Source organism: Poecile atricapillus, chromosome Z, assembly GCF_030490865.1.
Source record: "Poecile atricapillus isolate bPoeAtr1 chromosome Z, bPoeAtr1.hap1, whole genome shotgun sequence".
Taxonomy (NCBI): domain Eukaryota; kingdom Metazoa; phylum Chordata; class Aves; order Passeriformes; family Paridae; genus Poecile; species Poecile atricapillus.
Genome location: NC_081289.1, coordinates 13,896,653 through 13,916,891, shown reverse-complemented (window position 1 = coordinate 13,916,891; position 20,239 = coordinate 13,896,653). Strand labels below are relative to the sequence as shown.

The 20,239-nt window shown below is 37.1% G+C and overlaps 1 protein-coding gene across 2 annotated transcripts in view; it reads left to right on the top strand.

Annotated features, from left to right (window-relative positions):
* LOC131573617 (conserved oligomeric Golgi complex subunit 5-like) overlaps positions 1-20,239 on the top strand; it is a 175,335-nt gene that overhangs the window by 95,909 nt on the left and 59,187 nt on the right. For both annotated transcript variants that reach the window (XM_058827743.1, XM_058827744.1), the window contains one exon: positions 19,158-19,323. In XM_058827743.1, the coding sequence (XP_058683726.1) occupies positions 19,158-19,323 (166 nt within the window). The remainder of the gene's footprint in view (positions 1-19,157; positions 19,324-20,239) is intronic.

Genomic DNA, 20,239 nt, shown 5'->3' with positions numbered 1-20,239 from the left:
TTGCCCTTTTTCTCTCAAACCAAAGAGAGAGTAAGGCATTCTTTTTACCTTTTCTCAATCCATGGCTCATCTCAGTTTGGCTTTTAGGATGCTGCTGTTTGTTTCCTCCTTCCCAGCTGTTCACTAGAAGATTCAGGACTGAAGCCAATTCATTTGCTTTCCTACTTTATTACCAAAAATGGCAAAATTTTGCCAATGTTGTCATTTTCCTATCTCAATAATAGATAATAAAGTTGCACATGGGAGTTTTTGCATATCTTCAATTTTTTGAGTGTGGGTGGAATACTATTTCAGGCTCTTACTCTGAAACGCTAAAACATGAAAGACTGTATTATGTTTTTTTTTCATGATAACCAATATTTTTAGCTTATTTCTGATTCATCTGAATCTGAGATAAGATATCAAAGGCACAGATACAATGCTATGTAAAAAAGAGGGGACAACCCTCCCTAAACTTTTGGAAATGTGTGGGTTTTATTTTTGCATTTTACCAGAGGACAAAGTTTCTTGACATCAGCTGTAATTGAGTTTGATAGGAACTAGTGTGGAAGACAAATTCTGTTGAATTTAAGGACATCTAAATGCCACAATGGACAGGGTATTTTGGTTCTGTTGCATTTTTAAATGCTGTATAGATTTCTTAATAAAAATGCATGAACGAAAGTTTTTTAAAAGACTAGTGAAGAGCAAAAAACTCTTCAGAGCCAGATACAGACATTGTGAGGAATTACTAACATTACTTAACTGGAAGTAGTAAATTCTGGCACACCTTATTGCTGATGTGAAGGGATCTGTAGTCTTCACCTGCTCCAGCTTTGCAATGAAATCATATGACTAACACCATTCCTCCTTTAGTTTCAGGTTGTCCCCATTCTTATTAAAGAAAACATAGGTGGCCATCAAACAGTTTTGCTTAAGACTCTGAATTGTGAGTTACTATAGATTTTAAGGTGAGAGTATGGTATATATGACCCCAGAATCAGTATGAGTACGTACGTATACTCTCTTATATAAGTAAGATTGTATAATCTTTAAGAGCTGAAGAACATTTTTGTAGAGAAGGTGCAATTTGATTTAAAGAATTAAAACCACCCAGAAAGATTAATGAACTTATCTATGAAGGTATCTGTTAGGTAATTATTTTCTTTAAAGGGAGAAATTGTACTCCTGAAAAATGCAATGCTAATTTTCAACAGACAGTAAAGCAATTTTCCCTTATTATAGTCAATGTAACCAAGTGTGGATGCATGTGGGACAAAACCTGTGCACAGGTACTGTGCAGACATGCAGTGGCAGTATTTTTAGGATTGTCTGCTGGAGGAGGTCCTGGTTCCACAGCAGCAGCAGCTGATTTTCTAACCAGGCTATCACTATGAAAAGAAAGATCTCATCTGCTTCCTAACATGAGATTAATTGCCCAATGTTCATTTATTACTGTGGGCATTCTTGAATTCTTTTACGTTTTCTCTGTGCAAATCATCTTCCTCAGAATAATCAAGAACAATTAAAGCAGTCAGTGATGAAAAACTGGGGGTTATTACAATGATTAGCAGCAATATGGGATATTAGATGATGGGTGATAGAAGTCCAAAAGTAAATGTATTCATGAAACAGGTATTGAAGTGTTCCTTTCCCACTAAGCAGTCATGTTATTGGGGAGTGTCAGCAAGTAGAAGTTAGGCTAATCAGGAGTAAGTACAGCACCTGTAATTTTGGAACACATCTTAAAGGGTAAAAGGATCTTTCAAATCCTTCTCTTGGCATTCCCAGTCACATTGCTGTATTAGTATTTTATGGTTCTGAAAGCAAATGTCTTTCTGAGGTAACAAATCTTTTGGTCTTCCAAATGTATTGATTTAATTTAAGTTTTCCTTCTAACGTCTCTGTTAAAATACATTAGATAATATTTAAAAATGGTAATGAGTCACAGGAATATGTGAAGAAGACTTGTACCGACTGACAGTTAAAGATTTAAGCATTGTTTCTAGAACTTCTCAGCTACCATCTTCAATCCTTAAAAGGCAAATTTTAGAGGCTATCTAGTTCGGATTTCAAAAAAGGAGTTGGATGCTGAAAGAGATCACTCCTGGAAAAGGGAAATACTTGTCATTTCATGCAATGTTCAAAAGAGAAAGTTCTCCTTCCACAGAATATTCCATCTCATCCATTCCATCTTTGGGGTACATTTCAAGCAGCTGATATCTGTACTTAGGATGATGTGCTGTAGTGGCAATCAACCTTTAATCCATGAGCCACGTGTAGCCCCTTGGGGCAGTGGTGCAGGGGCGTGTGCCCCTGAGAGCTCCCCGCATGCCAGCCGCGCGGCCAGAGCCGTTCTTCCTGTGCCAGTGCCTTCCATGGTGCTCCCCGATACATTCTGTGCACAGGCCTTAAAGCTGCTGTGTGTATGAACATAGCCCACAATCACACAATTTCTTGGTGTCCCAGCACTTCTGATAAACACACGTGTGTTGAGTCAGCCTCATAACCAGCACAGGTTTCTCAAGAGTGAGTTCTGTCAGCTTTATTCCTTCAGCAAACCAGCTTAGTTTCCTTTGGTTAAAGGGTGTTCGGTCTAGTGGATGGATGTGTGAAAGGTGGAGTCTGATATTTTGTCTGTAATACTTCTTTACCTGTGGTATTTTCAAATTCAAACTGAGGAAGGATAATCTAGACTTAACAATAGTAAGGATAACCTGTTACAAGATCAATGCAGAACAGTTTGGAAAACCATATGTGGTGTTGATTCTCTTCCAATATGGAAGAATTATGTCCAGTGAAGTTCTGCAGGGATTTTCCCCAGGGCTAGCACTATTCAGTGCTTGCATTAATGGTCTGGATGATGGAATACAGAATATACTTATTAAATTTGCAGGCTACACTTGTCTAAGAAGGATTAAGAGGTCTTGTAAGGACAGAATTAGAGTGATCTTGTGAAATTGATTTGAAAAAATAGGATGCTGTTAAAACGGAACAGTGTAAGGTACTACATGAAGAAAACGAACAAGGGAAGAAAAGCATGGCTATATAGCAGAAACATCTGTGTGGATAGGAGATCTGCAGAAGGGGTTTTGAAGTTATAGTGGATTACAAGCTGAATGTCAGCTGTGTCAATTAGATACAAAGGAGAACAATATTGTACTGGGAGGTGTAAACAAAAGTATACCTGGAGTAATCTCTTAGCTCTACTCAGTAGAGTTACCTTTATACTCTACTCAGCCCTTGGGGTTCTAGTAGTGAATTCAACAAGAAAGATGTGGACTAACCTGAGAGGTGGTCAAGCGAGGAGCAATGAAAACTGGACTTTTGAACAACAGTTTGGGTAAATTTCTGCTTGATGGTTTGTATTTTCATCTGTAGATAACGGTTGTTTTATAGAAGGAAAGTAAACTTGAACTCTTTCTTAAGATCTTTTTAATCTGTGTGGTTAATTTAGACTTGGTGTCCTGGAACTGACACCGAGCTGAGCATCCAGCACCCTGATTGCAGTGGGTGCTCCTGTAAGAGCTCAGCTGCAGGCCAGCCTCAGTATACCTGAGGGCCAACTCCCCAGCAAGTCACATCTCTGACACACACAACAACACTTGTCTACGTGTGCTGAAGTCTTTTCATACTCTTCTTTGCACCTGCACAAAGGCAAGTGGCCTCCCCAGCCAGAAGGGCTAGGCATCCCTGCGTTTGCTTTATGATTTCCAGTTGACAAGACACTCACATTTTTAATGGATTTCAAATTTCAGGAATGGAAAATATTTGCTGCTACAGGAGCAAATAAGGTAAACAAACAAAGTAAATCACCTTGTTGATAATTCAGTGTATTACTGATAAGTTTTTAAATACATTGGTATTCTACTTGATAGGGTTGAAGGGCATTCAATACCAGCAATTTGCTCTCTCATGTATATAGACCAGCAGCATGCTTTGCAAATGACAAAAAGAAGGAGGAATTTTTGTGGTTTGTCAGAATGCTGAAAATCTCAATGATGACATTTTTCAGTAACTCTTACCTGGAGCCCACTTACCTGCAAGGATGTCAATGGCTGGTTGTGATAAGAAAACCACAAGAAAAACAAATAACATTTGTGTTAAAGACAAATAAACTTTTTTGAAAAACCTAATAAATAAAATAATAAAAATTAGTGAAGAAAAGAAGTATCAGGTTTCAAATTAGGAAAGCAAAAATAGTGAAATAATTGCTTGTTGGACAGGTTAAATGGGTATTATGTTTGTTAAATAGAGCAGGGAGGAATTTTTGCTCTTGGAAACAAGGAATGGTGTCAGAGAAAAGGATGCTCCAATGATGAGCACCGTTGAGATCCAAGTCTGAATAGTATTGTCCCAAGTTAAAGTATGTATTTCAATAATACTAGATCTTCAGAAATATGTGTAAATGTGTGTGCTTAAATTATCTGTTGGTATTTACTAAAGCTTTTAAATTAGGGCATGAGGTTGAAATGAAGTGCCTATGGTTTTCTGGGACTCTGTATGTCTCAGAAATGCTCTACACACAATGTCAGAAGTAATCAAAGGAACTCTGTTGGCCTTTTGAGGGGTATTGTTCCTCTAAGATATTGCAAATAATTTGAAAGGATCCAGTCAGAAATTTCTCTGAAAATATTTGTGCTGTACTCACTGCACCCACTCAATTGCTTAATATAAGATTGTGTTGAAAAGCTTGTGTGCAGATGTAGAGATAATAGTCATGTAAAGAAATGGTAGAGTATGGCTCACATCTTAGGAATTTAAATGCACGTTATGGATAGATAATATTTGTGTGCAGTAGTTAACACATGTATAGGTTTTGAGTTTCTTTCTATATTGTTTCTTGAAAATGAGTTATACTGGAGATGAGTGAAGATGGACACAGTACTTGTGTAGATTAGGTGTAGTTGCAGAATTTAAGCAGTAAGGCACAGTGTAAATTTATACATAAAAAACTCAGTGTACTGCAGCACTTAGCACTTGCAGTAACACAGCATCATACTATATTATTAAACTGTAAGGGGCAGTAGACAATTTCCTCCAGTTGTCTGTCCCCTACATCTCCCTTGTCTATCAGCTGTACCTTTTCTCTACTGGAGATAGTGTCATTATATTCAAACTGAAATTGTGTAGTTCTGTGTACCATTTAGACTTTTTGTCAGTCCATGGGGCTTTATTTACTGGTACATAGCTAAGAAAATACAACTTCTAGCTGACATGCTCAGCTGTCATCTTTTAAGTCTTTTGCAGGCTGTTACAAATACCTGCATGTTTTTTAATGGACCAGTTAATTCAGAAAAAGTACTAAATTGCAACATTTAAGCAGATTAATTCTTGTTATTAATGATAAATCAATAAGCATCTCTTCTGATAAAGTATGCTGTCCAGATTTCCCATAGAAGGAAACCAGCTTCCAAGATTGAGAAACGTTTATGCATATTCCAGAAATTCCCTGTGGCAAGTTTCATATTTACTACGCATTACTTTCAGGTGTGCATAGCAAAACTGGAGCTGCTGTTGTCTGATATTCTGTATTTTATGTTTTGAGCTGAGGGACTAACATTTTCAGTAGAAGGTCACCTGAATTTGGTCTGTCTCTCTACTTGAGATGACGCCATAATCTGTTACCAGAATGCCTTATTGATGCTGATGCTGTTGCCCCTACAGCAGCTTTGTGACAGAGGTGAAGTGCCAGGATCAGGGTTTTGCAGGGGAAGAAGAGAAGCCGAGAGAGCGAGAGGTCACACACAGATTGATAATGTGGCAGACTCCCGGGTCTTGCCATGCACAGTGTGGGTTGTGGTGGTGGGGAGTGTGGTGTGAGGTGCAAGAGTGGAGCTCACAAAACCACTTCAGTCTTCTGGGTGAACTGAGCTAAATTAAGCACTTGGTGAATTAAGCATTGAAGATTTGAGATTTGCAGCAGAGATTTGATACACTGATTTGCAGTCTGTATCAAAACTGAACCTCAGCACACATTTACAGCTCTTCTAGGGCTGGTTTTGCTGGCATTCACCAGCCACTGCCTTTCCTGAGCCGAAGTACCTGAGGCTTCCTTCTGGGCACGGACGACTGCTTCTTTAACTGCACAGGTGATGGAAACAATGAAAGTGCTGGAGAGGAAGCGCTAAAGCACTGCAGGAAGTTGGAATGAAGGCCAGGGTCATCCTTAGCCCGAAGGGCTTTGCCTTGTGTCTCATTTGGGAGGGAGTGACCTGCCCTTGAGCACCAGGCGGGGCTGGGCTGGTCCCACCCTGCTGTGGCCGCCAAAGGCTCAGCACTCAGGCATGGCACTGGTGATCTGTTACATGCTTATCGTTTACTCGTGCAGACAAGACAATTCATTTGTGCTGAGGGGTTGGATCTACACAATAAAGATGGTGTAGACCCAAGGGATATGATAATCGTGGGACAGAGGGAAGAATAATTGTAGTCCAGTGTGGACAGTGTATTTGGGAGGTTCTGCTCTTGGCTCATTTTGTGAATTTAGGTCTCAGTGACATGCTGAAAATCATGTCATACGTGACTGAGTCTGCACTCTAGTAAATAGTTTTTTTTTTCTCATTATAACTTAAAACCAGTCTCAAGTCATTGCAAGAACTGCAATTTCACAGATTGTTCCTTAACTGTGCTGCTATTACTTCTTACCCAGAAATTCACATGGTTGAAACTGATGTTAAAAATAAGCTTTCCCATACTCTGGTGATTTAAACCTGCAAAAGGAGAAGAGACAGCAAGCAGCATCTTTTAGTATCTGCTGCTGCTCTGGCTGTGATGCAGAGGCAGTTTAGTTAGGCATTCTCCCCTGTCCGTCCTTTTTTTTTTCCTTTTTTTTCTTTTTTTTTTTTTTAATTGTTTTTATCTCCCCTTCTTTTGCTACTCAAAGTTATTTTTTAAAATAGAAATATAGAAGGCAGAAGCAGTGATTGCTGCAAGAAGGTACTATGGAAACCTGTCACGACAGCAGTTTCAAATGAAAGTGAGTTGTTAGCTGCTTAAGAAGTCCGTGTATTTGTCAGACTCCAGTGTCTCCTCTGCAGTCAGAGTTGAAGAGGAAGGAAGTGAATAGAGCAGTGTTGAGGGGAAAAATATATATTGTTGCTTTTCACTTGGGGAAAAATGCACTTCTGGGCTCAGCCTTGCAATTAGATATCCTGCAATGAACTTCTTATCTGGAACCTAAAATTTCTCAGTTATGTAATGTATTAGAAAGCTGTGATAGCAATATTGTCCTTTGTGGTTGGTGAGATATGTTTGCTATAAAATCTAGCTTGTAAATGTTTCCAGATGTTTTGTTGTTTGTTTTTATTGGTTTTTTTTAAGCAGACATAGGCAGGTGAATTATTCACAAAGCTCAAAAGAAGGTGGTGCAGGGAGCAATAACTAAATAAATATATCTTTAGCATACATTTCAGTTGTGGAAGTTGGTGCATATTTCTCAGATGGAAAATCAAAGCATGATGTGAATGTATTAGATCCCAGGTCATTTGATATTTGTTCTCTGTGGCCTTGCTAAAGAACACACCATCAAACAAGTTCTGTTGTTGTTAGTATAGCATGCAGAAGATAAAAAATGACACAAATCTGGTACTGCTAGTAATGTTACAACTGATAGATTCACTTTGGTCTGTTTCAGCACTATGCTGATGCATAATAGTGTACATATATCTATATACCTATGTGAACATTAATGTTTCTGAGTTAAAATAAATATTTTGAATGCCAGTGATTAATTATTTAAATATGGCACTTCCTGGGGATATTCCAAAAATGTGAGTTGAAATGCTGAAGTATTTTTGCGGCTACTGAAGTTCCTGGGCATATTTTATGGTGTTTGGTGGTCATGTTCATTGCTGCTAGAAGTATTGGGAAGCAATATCTAATAAAAAGAGAATACATAAGGAAGACTTAACTTTTTTTTTTTTTAATTTTAAAAAATACTGCTGTTCTTAAAGGATTATAGAGGGAGAAAAAGACTTTTTGGTAGAGAAGTTGCTCTAAAGTAGTAAATTAATCTTTCATAGTGGGTAAATTTAGAAAAACAGGGTTTTTTTTTAAATAATTGACAAGGATTTTATTTTCACATTTTGTCTTAAACTTTTTACTGTGGAGTTATGAAGCCTTGACAATAACAGGCATGGTGGTAGTCTCTTTTGTCCTGTGAGATCCTGATCTTTCAGATTTTGATGAGTCTTTGCACATTTATTAAAAGATGTATACTGAATTAGAAACAGATTATGGGATTTTGCAGACTTTGTCTGCTCTGTGATATAGAAAGCTTTTTATCACTTTGCCATTATGCACTTGCCCTATATAGAGGTAATTTAGAAAGCCTAATGCATTTGATGTCCAACTGTGACATGGTATTTTTATAAAAGTAAAACTCCTCACTTCTCCTAGCCTTTCTAAATGGTTAATCAAAGTGGATTGACAGATTATGTGTCTGGGTTTTTTTTTTCCTTTCTTTCTTTCTTTCTTTCTTGCTTTCTTTCTTTTTTTTTTCTGTGTAGGTGTTTGTGACTCATAAATGCAGAATTAGACCAAAAATCAGTGACTGGATAATGGAGTATTTGCAAGTACTTTATTGCAATTTTCAGTGCAGCACAACAAATAGCCTTCACTTTCCAGTGTTTATTTGTAAGGATTTATTATTGTGTGACCCTGCTAATCTCATAATTTCTGCTTCTGTTTTTATGATAGTGCAAGAAAGTGGTTTATAAATAGTTTCTATAAATGGGTATTCCTGAAAATGCATCTGATCTGAACAATATTTTTATATAACTGTCTTTTATGGTAAAGTAATAGGTGAAAATGGAGAAATCATTAATGTTTTATATCTCTTCACTCTGGTATGAATCACCACTTAGCTGTTTGCCAAAATCTTTGTATTCTGTTTAGTGACAATTCTATGTGAGGATCAGCTGGGTAATTTTTAAATTCACTTCTGGTCCTTTTCTTTGGAGATTCATATCAATTAATTTGACTAATTGTCAACTAAACATGAAAACTCAATCTTCCATTGTAGATGATGTTTTAATATATATTAACTTACAGTTAGATAATGCTTTTTTGAAGAATTCAGATGGCATTACTGTTCCAAAAATTTTAGGTATTAATAAATTCTAAGGAATTAGTAGCTATGTGGTGTGTGTGTGAGGGGGAAAAGAAAGTCAGAATACTTTAGAAAGCTATTAAAAATGACCTTGTGTTTTAGATCTCCCCATTGAGACTAGTTATTTTGAAATATGAAACACTTAGTTTGGTTTCATACCAATTAGTAAATGTCATTTGTGATCACTAAAAAATTACTCCTCATAGAATATCCGTCATGAAAACACAGGAATGTTTAATAATATTGAGTTCAGCTTTCTTTGCAGACAGAAATTATTTAAATTAGAGGCTGTTGCATAGTATGTTTCTGTGTTCTGGCTGTCCATCTGTTTAGGTGTTTTCTCTGGACTGGAAAACTGTCAACCATTATGTCTTGGAGAACTCTGACCACTATGAGAAACTGAAACTGCACAAAGACTAGATAATGCCTACAAGGGCAAGAATGTATCTGATTCTAGTACTTTTAAGGTAATTAATGCAAATGTGATGATTGATTCATCTATTTATATGCATAGAAGCCTGGGTCACTACTGGGAACTCTCAGCTGTGAAACCCTTTGTAAATAAAATATACTGTAGGGGTAGAATGAAGGGGACTGGGAACACTGTGTCAGAAACTGGAAACTGGAAACCAAGTTTAGGACTTGAAGGTAACTCCAGAGATAAAGATATGAATGGAAAGAGCTGTTCTGAGAACAAGACTGCAGAAGGGGTGGAGGGGGGGATGGATAAGGTAAAGCAGTGAAAAGAAGCGGTGTTTGCATTGCTACAAATGCAGAAAGGTAGGCTAAGATTAGATCTTCTTGAAAACAGTTGAGGTGAGACTGGAATGGGAACTATGAAGGTTTTTCTTTTTCAGTTTTGCAGTGTTTTAATTACATGGGTCTAATCTTTATAGAATGAGGTTAAATAAAGTTTAAGTCCATTTAAGGGTTTAATACCAAATTGGTTAAAATATTTGTGATTTGCTGTAGATACTCAAAGGTGAACAGCATATATGAAATTCTGCTAAATTCCAGGGATGCAGCTGAGCAGAGACTGACATGGGCTTTGGCTAGATCTCTGTATAATCCATCGCAGCCTTTTAAATTTTTGCTTTGTGTGTCTGTGTCTCTTCAAAACTAAAGCTACACTGAGGTTCTTTCTCTCCAGATAAGATAGTATGTTATTGTTAAACGCCTCTCCCAGACTGTAATTCTATTTGTGGTTTGTACTGTTGACTGTTGATTGTTAACAGGTTCTGCAATAATGCAATTAGGTGATCCAACAAGAACATACAACGCATTAATAACCCACATCTGCATAGAGCAGAGTGAAAAATATGAACAACTAGCCATGATACTCATCTAAATAAGATAATATAATTCATTTTGCCTCTTTCTCAGGTTAAAAATCTGCTCTGTCTTAATCCTCTCAGAAGAAAAATCAGTGCTTCATCGTGTTCTTGATCTGCTACTCAGTGCCACATGAAATTCTGCATTATGGTACATTGTTACATTTATGGTAACAAAAAAAGATTTAAAGCTTTGGATAAGCTTGAAATGACACAGGGAACTGAACAGTGTGTGGCATTAGAAAGGATAAATCTTGCATCAAAATACTGCACTTCTTGGGTGATGAATAATGTTATCTGTGTGGAAGAAGAGGTGCACTGAGGTGCTTACTCTTCTGTTTGACTTCCCTGCTGTCCTTCTGCAGGCAGCACCCCCAGTAAGCGCCCCCATTTGTGTGAAGGTTTCAGGATGCACTGCTGGCCGACAGCTGAAATGAGGGGTGGGGACTGCCTGTGTTCAGTGGCCTAACTGGATCCCAATGCCTATGTTAGTTGCAGGCAAAGCTAGACACAATATTTTTATGCACAGGACCTCAAATTTTTTTCCTTCACTGTAAAGTTTTTATATGATCTAGCTTTGCCCATTTGATTTTAAAGGGACTGACTTTTTTTCTTTAAAAATAAAACGCCTAGAAATATAAAATCTATTTCTATAAATGTCTACATTTATATGCCTACGTCTGTAACAAAAAGAGGCCAGTTTTGCCATGCTTTTCCCAGTGGACAAATTTACAAGAGGACTTGGAAGACTCACATTATCAGAGTGTGGGTAATGCTGCCAGCACTGAAGATGTGTTTGGCTGTATACACGCACTTGCTCTCTTCCAAGCTGGCCTCAGTGAAACTTGATGAAAATGACTGCACAAATCCATTGTTGCATTCTCCAGGAACTGTAAGAAGAGCTAGGAAGGGAAAATGGAGCAGAAAGAGTGTCTTATGGCTCATTCCTCAGCAGCCTGGTGTGGTAAACCCTTCTTTGAGCACACAGGTGGATTAGGGCATCTCCAGCAGCCTTGGCAACCTACAATTCTTCGCCAAATTATCTGCAGACTTTTCTGTAGGTGTGTGATAAAAAGAATTTGAACTTTGTATTAAGAAGAAAGTAAAAAGGTTTTAAAATTATATCCAACAGCAAATCTGACCTTGATGGAGGTCTGTCTGTAGTTGAGTATGAAAATATTAGCTAAAAAGAATTTAAAATAAAATAGCTTCTTAAAGTTCATTCCTTTTAAATACTAGAGGGCACTTCAGGGCTGTTGACAATATATGCACAGATTCCAGAAATGAGATGTTGTCACTTGCATAGGTAATTATTATCTTGTTGCAAAGACTAGCAGGAAAACAAGAAAACCCAGATGGCTTTTGGTAGATACTTAAATCATTCAAAGCATACAATTTAAAGGATATTTTTTCTGAGATAGGATTTTTTTTTAATAAGGAGAGAAAAACGTGTTATAACCCTTCAGCAGCTAATTCCTAATGTTAATTGTTAAGATTGAGTTAAAAGTGAAACTTGACATTTCTGTTTTGTAATGGCTTTGCTGAACCATGTAATAGAGTGAGTACGTACATAATGATATTGTGAGGTGGAAGAAAACATCTGGTCACAAGCTTTTGTCCTAATATCAAAATTCGTAATGAGATTTTGTGTCCTTATTCTTCTGTTCTTCAGTAATGGGAGTTGAATCAGCAGGTACAAGTTGGGGTTGCACAAGGACAGGAGAGGTGCTGCAATCTCACCTTCTGCTCTCTAAACTTCATCAGAAAGAGACAGCTGTGGTTTTAATAGAGAAGCCACATCTTCAGGTGTGAACTGGTTTGTTATCAGTAAGGGTTTTAGAGATTGGCCAAACTGTGTAAGAGATGAGAGAAGCATTTTAAGAAGCTTGATTTGGCTCAGAAGCCCCCATTTCCACGATGCCTGACTAGTTTTTTAATATTGTATCATTTCTACTCTGAGTTTATACTATTCCTGAGTTCAAATAGAGCATTGCAGGATAAAATATACAATTGTTATGGGCTACTCAGTCTAGCTGATCTGTCCTCACAGGTGCCAGATACTTTCTTTGAAATTGCTGTCACATTGATAGCCTAAAGCTTGGTAAACTTTGGAACATTGCTTGATGTTCCATGAGATAATTCTTTACAACAGTTCCTGATGCCTTTCTGTCCCATTAGCTCTTAGCCATCTGTTGCTTTGATTACACTATTATGGTGAATAAGTGTTTTGGCAAGCTATTTAGCTGTGTTGAAAAATCTTGTTTCTTTGCTTTCTAGTATTTTATTGTGACTGTGTTTTGGGTTTTTTTCCCTCCTCAACCTTTGTAGCGCAATGCTTCTTACTATTTCCTTCTTGTTATTCTAAGAAACAAAGGCTGACCTAGTTTGAGGACATGATGGGGTTTATAACTGTGCTTTGTGGCTGTTCTCCTTTCATGTGAAACTCTTTCTACCAAAAGAGGTTGTGTATTTCAAACATGGTCTCACAGAAGGTAGATGTTATAACCTAACCGTATTTAAATGTTTGGTTTTGAGACTCTTGCCTCTTAAGGCTTAAAGTGTTCGTTTGTTATCTAGCCAATGTGTTACATCAGTATTACCTATGATATCTCTATAGCAAATCATAATATTTTAACTTCTCACTCCTCCCAACACTGCAAAGGCCAAAACGGGAGAATCTGGGATATCATTAGAAAGAAGTCTGTATTCTCTGGCTTTACATTGTCAATTTGACCTTTTCATTTATTGCTCAGGTTTTAGAGATGAACAGAGTAAAAGACAGATGGGGTGATAATGAACATAGAGATGAGATTCCCTAAGTAGGTTCATTTTTAGGAGTAGTGATATATCAATTAATTTTTTTTAGGCATGGACATTTGGAAATGGAATAAAATACTGTTTTTAGACTGAAACTGAATTTCATTGGCATTTAATTTCTACTTTTAGTTTTTTGTTACTTTTTCTACAATTAAAATAGCTGAGTTATACCTCAAAGCAAGAATTCCAACCATTCTTACCAAGTTATTAATTCTGCTTAATAGGTCATTTTGCCTTGACTGCAACTTAGGTGGCCAAGCGTTCTTCACTGCTTACCTGCTTGAGCTCTTTAAACTGAACTGCAGCGTTTCATGGAGTAACTCTTCATGTTTTCACTTCTGGTGTCTGTAAGAGATGACTAAGAACTGGGTAGCTGCAAGTGCTTGCAAAACTTTCTCTATCACTTGGTCTTCGAGTAGTGCTTGTCATTAGGGATAGTAATGTTATATATGGGAAAATTGTTGGAAGGAGGCAGCATGTTGTAACGGTAGTGAGAGGGGAGAAGGGACAAACACTGTAAAGGAATGTCTTGACTGGGGATTTTTAGCCTCTCAAAGAGGTCTTTTTTGGACCTTGTAAAGATGTGCTGTGTTGGAAATTGCAACTGCTGTCTTCTACAAACATAAGGAGCTGCATAAAGTAAACTTTAAAATGTAAGTGAAATAGTTCCAAATATAGCAAATCTTCTGTCAAATGAAATTAGTTAATACTAAATGTCAGTCAAAGATACTCAGAAGTATAATCTGGAAACTGTTTTTGCACTTACTCTGTAAGGATTGCAATAGTCTTTTGTATTCCTTGTCAGAGAATACACTTTAGTTTACAAGTTTGATTATTTCAGTGCACATTCTATTCTGGAATTGTTGTGGTTTAGTGCTGATTATTTCTCGATGGTTAGGGAATGTTGAAGTATTCCTTGCTCACCACGTTGTCAGACCACTCTGTTTAAGTGATTCGTAGACTAATTAATAATTATGCATCTTCCTTCAGCTAAGGAATGTATGTAATTATTTTTGAGCTGTGTTACACTTTTACTGTTTGTGTATGGGATATGATGTATGTTTTGCATGAGGTAACAATATGACAGCACACTGAAATCACAGTTGTTGAGTTCTCTCTCTCTCTCTCTCCCCCTATCAGCAGTGAAAGTTTTCTATTGGTTTTCTGCCACAGCCTCTCCTGAACAGGGTTATCTGTTCTCTGCAGAATGATGAAGATTTTCAGTCAGAGCCACTGTTCTGATTTTAATACCAAAATAGAAATGTCCTTTTATACATTAGTAGCTATGGAACATAATTTCTAAGTGAGGGACTAGTCCAAGTTTGACTCCTCTGTATGTGGTCCTTCCAAACTGTACTGTAAAAGAGCATTTCCTTGGAGAGGTGTTCTGATTATTGGTGGTGCAGGTACTTGTGAAATTTAACTGCATGAAACTTAATAATTAATTACATTTGTAATAGTGATTCTTCATGAAAGTAGCAGTAATTGTTTCAGATAGTACTGACCATAAATATTTTTGCCGATAAACACATTTTCGTATGAAAAGGAAGTTGATAGTCTACACAGGTGAAACCCCTGTGCCATGGGATCTTAGGGACAGATTTGTACTGGATAAAGAAATAGTGATGTGAAGTTCCCTAAGACAGAACTGGGTAGAGAAGAACAGTCCACACAGTGAATCCTGTACCCTGAGAAGGTGGAGCGTAAGTTTGGAAGCGCTTGAGCCATTAGGTTTGCCTGTTATACAAGTTTCTTATTTTTGGTTCAACCTTATGCTAGGAATCTTCCTATCCCCAAATTAGCTCAGTGTCATCACCACAGTCCCTTGTGAGAAGCAGGTTTGCTCATCCAAGCTGCATTTCTAATGATGAAAAAGATTATTGCTCTTGCCTTAGCCATGCTTTCAGAAGACTATTCTGGTAGTTCTAATGGCAATCATAAAATAAAAGACTACAATCTTGGCCCTTATAAAATAGTTGCCATACTTGCAGTGTACAAAACAAAATTGTTTGGTTCCATCCAAGGAGATACATTCGAATTAGAAAAGTAAGATATAATTTTTGAAGTCTTTAATGGCATTTCTGTTTAGTCTTCGCATGTTATTATCTGTGGGAAAGGAAGTGGCCACAAGGGGTTGTGCTCTGAGAATGACGGTAACTGCCATGCTGGCCTGGACAGCATCTGCTGGGTTATTAAGTCACTTGCTCTTTGAAACAACCACATGATGTAATTGTGAAAAAACTCCACATTCATACTAATGACTGGATGACACTTATTTTTCTATTTGTCTATGATTGTCGACAGAACCAAATGGAATGGGATAGGATAACATTAATCAGAAATTATGTCAATAAAATGAATGGTTCTCATTCATAGAAAAAATGACAAAATACATCTGGTGTGAACATCTCTTCATCATTTCTGCTGAATGAGTATCTGTTTTGCAAAAACATAAATTGAAATACCCATGCCTTTTTTTTCAAGTCGTGACTGGTATCAACCTTCTGGCCAAGCTATTTAATCTATGGGTACTGAGAAACTTTGATATTTTAAAACATTTGTGAGATTTGTTTCATGGTAGAACTAGCTTTTGACCATGTTTATTTTTCTCTTATTTTCTTCATATGTTGAGCTGATGACTTACTGAGTTTTCTTAAGCTCTTGCGTTTGTGGGATTTAGTTTCCATGTATCTGTAACATACTATGTTGTGACTTGCCAGATGGAGGAGTGCTTTGAATGAAGAAGGGTATTATTGGTGGACTTAATGCCATTTCTCCTTAACTCCCTGATTCACAAAAATTTTTGCAATATGAAGATCACTGTAGTTAATTTTTGAGTAGGTAGTGTTGTTGTGGGGTCATGTTTTTACTTCACTTGTGTATGCTTGTGTTTATGCACTTAGATTATACTGTATTGCTAACGTATTACTAAATGCTCTTCTGTTTTTCTTTGTCCTCTACTCTCTTGATTGCCATAGCTTCAAGTTTATGGGAAATGTACAATGTTTTTACAGACAGAGATTCTAAGGAGAGCACTGTAAAATTGCTAAGTGTGGTTGCCTGCAGTGGCAGACAACTTGGTTATAAAATACTGCTGACGAACTAATTAAATTCCATCTCAAAAGTAGTTATATTATTTTCCAAATTGTTCCTGTTGGATAGCTATTCTGAATATTATTCTCTGATGTGATTCCCTTTTCCTTTATAGATCACTGTTGTAGTCAGTTCTTTTTAACTTTATAGGCATGCTTTCCTCTTGATAAAAATTATGGCAGCCTTTCAAATCTCAGAACTGTTCAGCTTTAAGCTTTCTCAGGTAGAAGGAAAATATTAGGGACAAATTCTTATCAATAAAATCTATTAATAATAGCAAATTTTGAAATATATTAAGCTCTTAATTTTTTGTCCAATGTGTATTAACAATAAACAGTTTAATTTTGAGATGCATATGCAAGCCTTAAAGTATAATAATTCATTTTTGTCCTGCTTTTCAACATTTTCTTTTCACATAATTTTTGTCCCAAGTGGGGCTTCATTTTTTTTTAACATATTGTCTAAACCTAGAAACTAGCTGTGCATACAGATTTCCATTCTCTTAGGATTAGTCATAAACCAACAATGGACTGTTACATAGCCTGTCTGGGGCATATGAAACAAAAACTGTTTCCTGAGGTGAGAAAATTACTGTATATGAATCAAATAAAATAATACACTTTGTTCTACATTGTCTGGGATTTGATATGTCTCTATTTCCGTACAAGATGAATACATGAGCTAGAAGCCCTCTGTCTGTGGCCATGTCCACAATTTAAAGCAAATAAGAAATAGGCCACCTGCATAGTCTTCGTTCCATTCTGATTTTGATTTTGGTACTAGATTTGGAAGATACTTTGAGTGAATAGCAGGTTTCCATAATTATCCATTTTGATTTGAAACTTCTGCCTAAAACCAGTTCTTTTGAAATATAGTTCCAGCTCTCTTGGAGTATGTTTTAATGTCTTTCTTGACCAGTAGCTGCAGAGTTAGTTTGCTAAACTGTGATGTGGGATCTTTAAGATTGATTTTTTGCCTGCAATTATTTGTGCCTGTATTGCCTATTTGTCAGGAAAATAAGTATCTGGCCATTGATTATTTAAGGGGGGATAGTACCCAGCTCACCTTTTGATGCTGTTCTATTTTTTTATTGTTTAATATATGAACATCAGAGCCTGGCTGAAATGTAGTTGAGCGCTCTTATAGTAACAGTAGAGTATTGATTTTGTATTACTGACTCTCTACCTGGTTTCATAATTGTGTAAGTATTCTGTAAAAATTAAAACAATTTAGGAAAGGCTGGTAAATGAGGTGTGTCTTTTCTGTCTTCCTTTCAGTTTCATTCTTTCTTTCTGCCAGAGTCTTTTCATTCTATTCCCCGTCCTCTTCCCATTTATATTTTCTTTCTCTTGCTCATTCTGTCCCCAGATTCCCTCCTTGCATTATAGTACTCTTCATTTTCTGACATCCCATTAATCTTCTAGTCTTTATGGCTTACTTTCCCACCTCCACAAGCACACCCACAGGATGCTTAGAAATTTTACAGCATACCCAGTTGTCAAGAAACTAAACCTACAAGTCCCAGACCCGTAATACTATGCTGGGAATGCTCATTAACTCCCACACTGTTTGGAAAAAGAAACTGGTATAGTTAGTATAAGGTCTGCAAACCATAATACATGCCTGATATTCCTTTACTTTCCACTAAACCTGGGAACTCCTCATTGGAGCTGGGAAGGAAGATGGGATCTGGCTTTTTTTGCTTTAACTGTGGTTTTGATCTTATAGGAACCCTAGAAAAAATGGCACAAATGCGCAGCTACAGGGGTGTGACCTCTGAAACACTGGGTTTGAGGAGAACTCATTGTTTGCCAGCAGATCAGAAAACCTGTTGCTATAGATGGATGTACCAGCAAGTGCATCCTCAGCACAGCAGCCACACCATGGCCAAAGCCAGAGTGGCCTTTGCAGTGGGAAGTGCCAGTGGTCTCAGATGCTCCTGTCCAGTCTGACTGCCAGCATTTGTCAGACCATGTTCTTTACTACTGACAGAAGTGACTAAGAAAAATGACAAAAGACTGCATCTCTAATGTGTGTATGATCAACTGATTGCCCCCTCCACTAATTGCCTGTGAATACTAATTAAAAAAGCAGTGTTCAGTGTATGGATGACAGTGCTTAGTTTCCAAAGGCAACAATTTGAGGCTTTTCTCTTGCTAAATAGCACCCATGTCAGTGTTTAGTGTTGCTAAGTGGAATTATCTCAAATTCAGTCTTTGTCAGAGGTCTCTCAAATAGTGGACCTGGACAGTTTTTGGACAGTTTTCACTCCCCTGTGTTGAGCTTTTTTTTATTATTATTTTTTAAATTATTTTTTTAAATTTTTTAACCTTTAGAAATAATCACTGCATTGTTTTATTTCTTAATTCTGCTGTGAGGAAAATGAAGTTATTGTCCGCATTACAAATAGAAATTTAGAAATACAAGCTTAAATTTTGCAGTAGTCAGCAGTAGCTTGACCTGCTTGCTTTTTCTCATTCTTCATTAGTACTTTTTTTAAGCCTGAATCACATTTCATTAACTATTTGGGACTTAACTGACAGTAGTGTAACAAGCACTGCATGTTAAAGCAGTACTACTAGCTACACCATAGCTGAATACAGCTGTACTGTAACTAATCTCAGAATTACTGGATCAGTCACTGATAACCCACCCCAGATTAGATACTGCCAGCAGTGCTTCCACTTCCTTTCTTTCCATTCATATTCAGAGGATAGCAGACTGAATTTATAAGATGAACTTGCCCACTAAAATGATGTCTCATCATGGATAAAACATCTCAATAGTACAGTTAATCATTATTTTTTAATACCTTCTTTCTTCAGAATCCTACTCAAGTGGGAACTGCTCTTCAGGTTTTCCATAATCTTGGAACTTTGAAGGATACCATTGCCAATGTGGTGGATGGATATTGCACAGTGCTGGAAGAGAACATAAAAAATGCTTTGGATATCAAAGTGTTGACCCAACCGTCTCAAGCCATCACAAGAGGTGCGATACTTGTTTCACAGAGAATGGTAACTGATTCTTTTTTGTAGGAGTACAGTATGTTATAAAATGGAATAAACTCTCACATCCAAACCCAATCTAGAAAAATTTCCCTGCTTGCTTTAACCAGTAGAGGGTGGGAGTAGGCATATCTCAGAAAACATTTAATTCTAAATCATTTAATTTAACAAAATTGGGTCTGTCTGATATTTGGCTCAGAGGTTTTCCTTTATTTCTCCCTGCTGCTCCTTCCTAACTTGCCCAGAAAATTGTCCTCATTAGATTACAACTTTGTAGCATTTTCTTAGCTGTTTCTCATGGAAGGATGACTCCAAATTCTGCTTTCTTTGTATTGGTGGGAGAATTACAGGTTGAAATTATTTGCAATCAATGGAAGAAGTCTGCAACTACATTGTTATGGTTTTGTCAGGTGAAAATTGTTTCAAATCAGATTATTCAATATGAAAAAATGTTGCACTATGAAACATTAAGTTCCCAGTTAGCTTAGATACCAAAAAATACAGGCAAAGTTGAACTTTGGTGTTACGAACATTGAATTTTTTTTCAAAAGGCTTGCAACAAGGTGGGGGACCAGAACCATAATCAGTGGCATAATACAGAAATGCATCCTGTCTCAAGTGAGGTGATTGTTTAGAAGCTGCATGTTCTTCAGCTGGAATATTACTTTTTTTAGCAGTTTGTCTATGCATTTGAGTCCTGAGTTGGTAAGAGCTGTGTTTTTCGCAGCTACTCTCTCTGACATTTTGCTTTGTTCTTACATCCTGCAAAACTGCTCTTTGGCATTACTGTGGTGTTTCTGGGGAGGTCTGAATTGGTAGAGCATGTTAACAGTCATGAGCATGAAGTATGCTCACTGAACTACAGAGTGTAGTCAACTCCTCAGTTGAGACAACTGAGG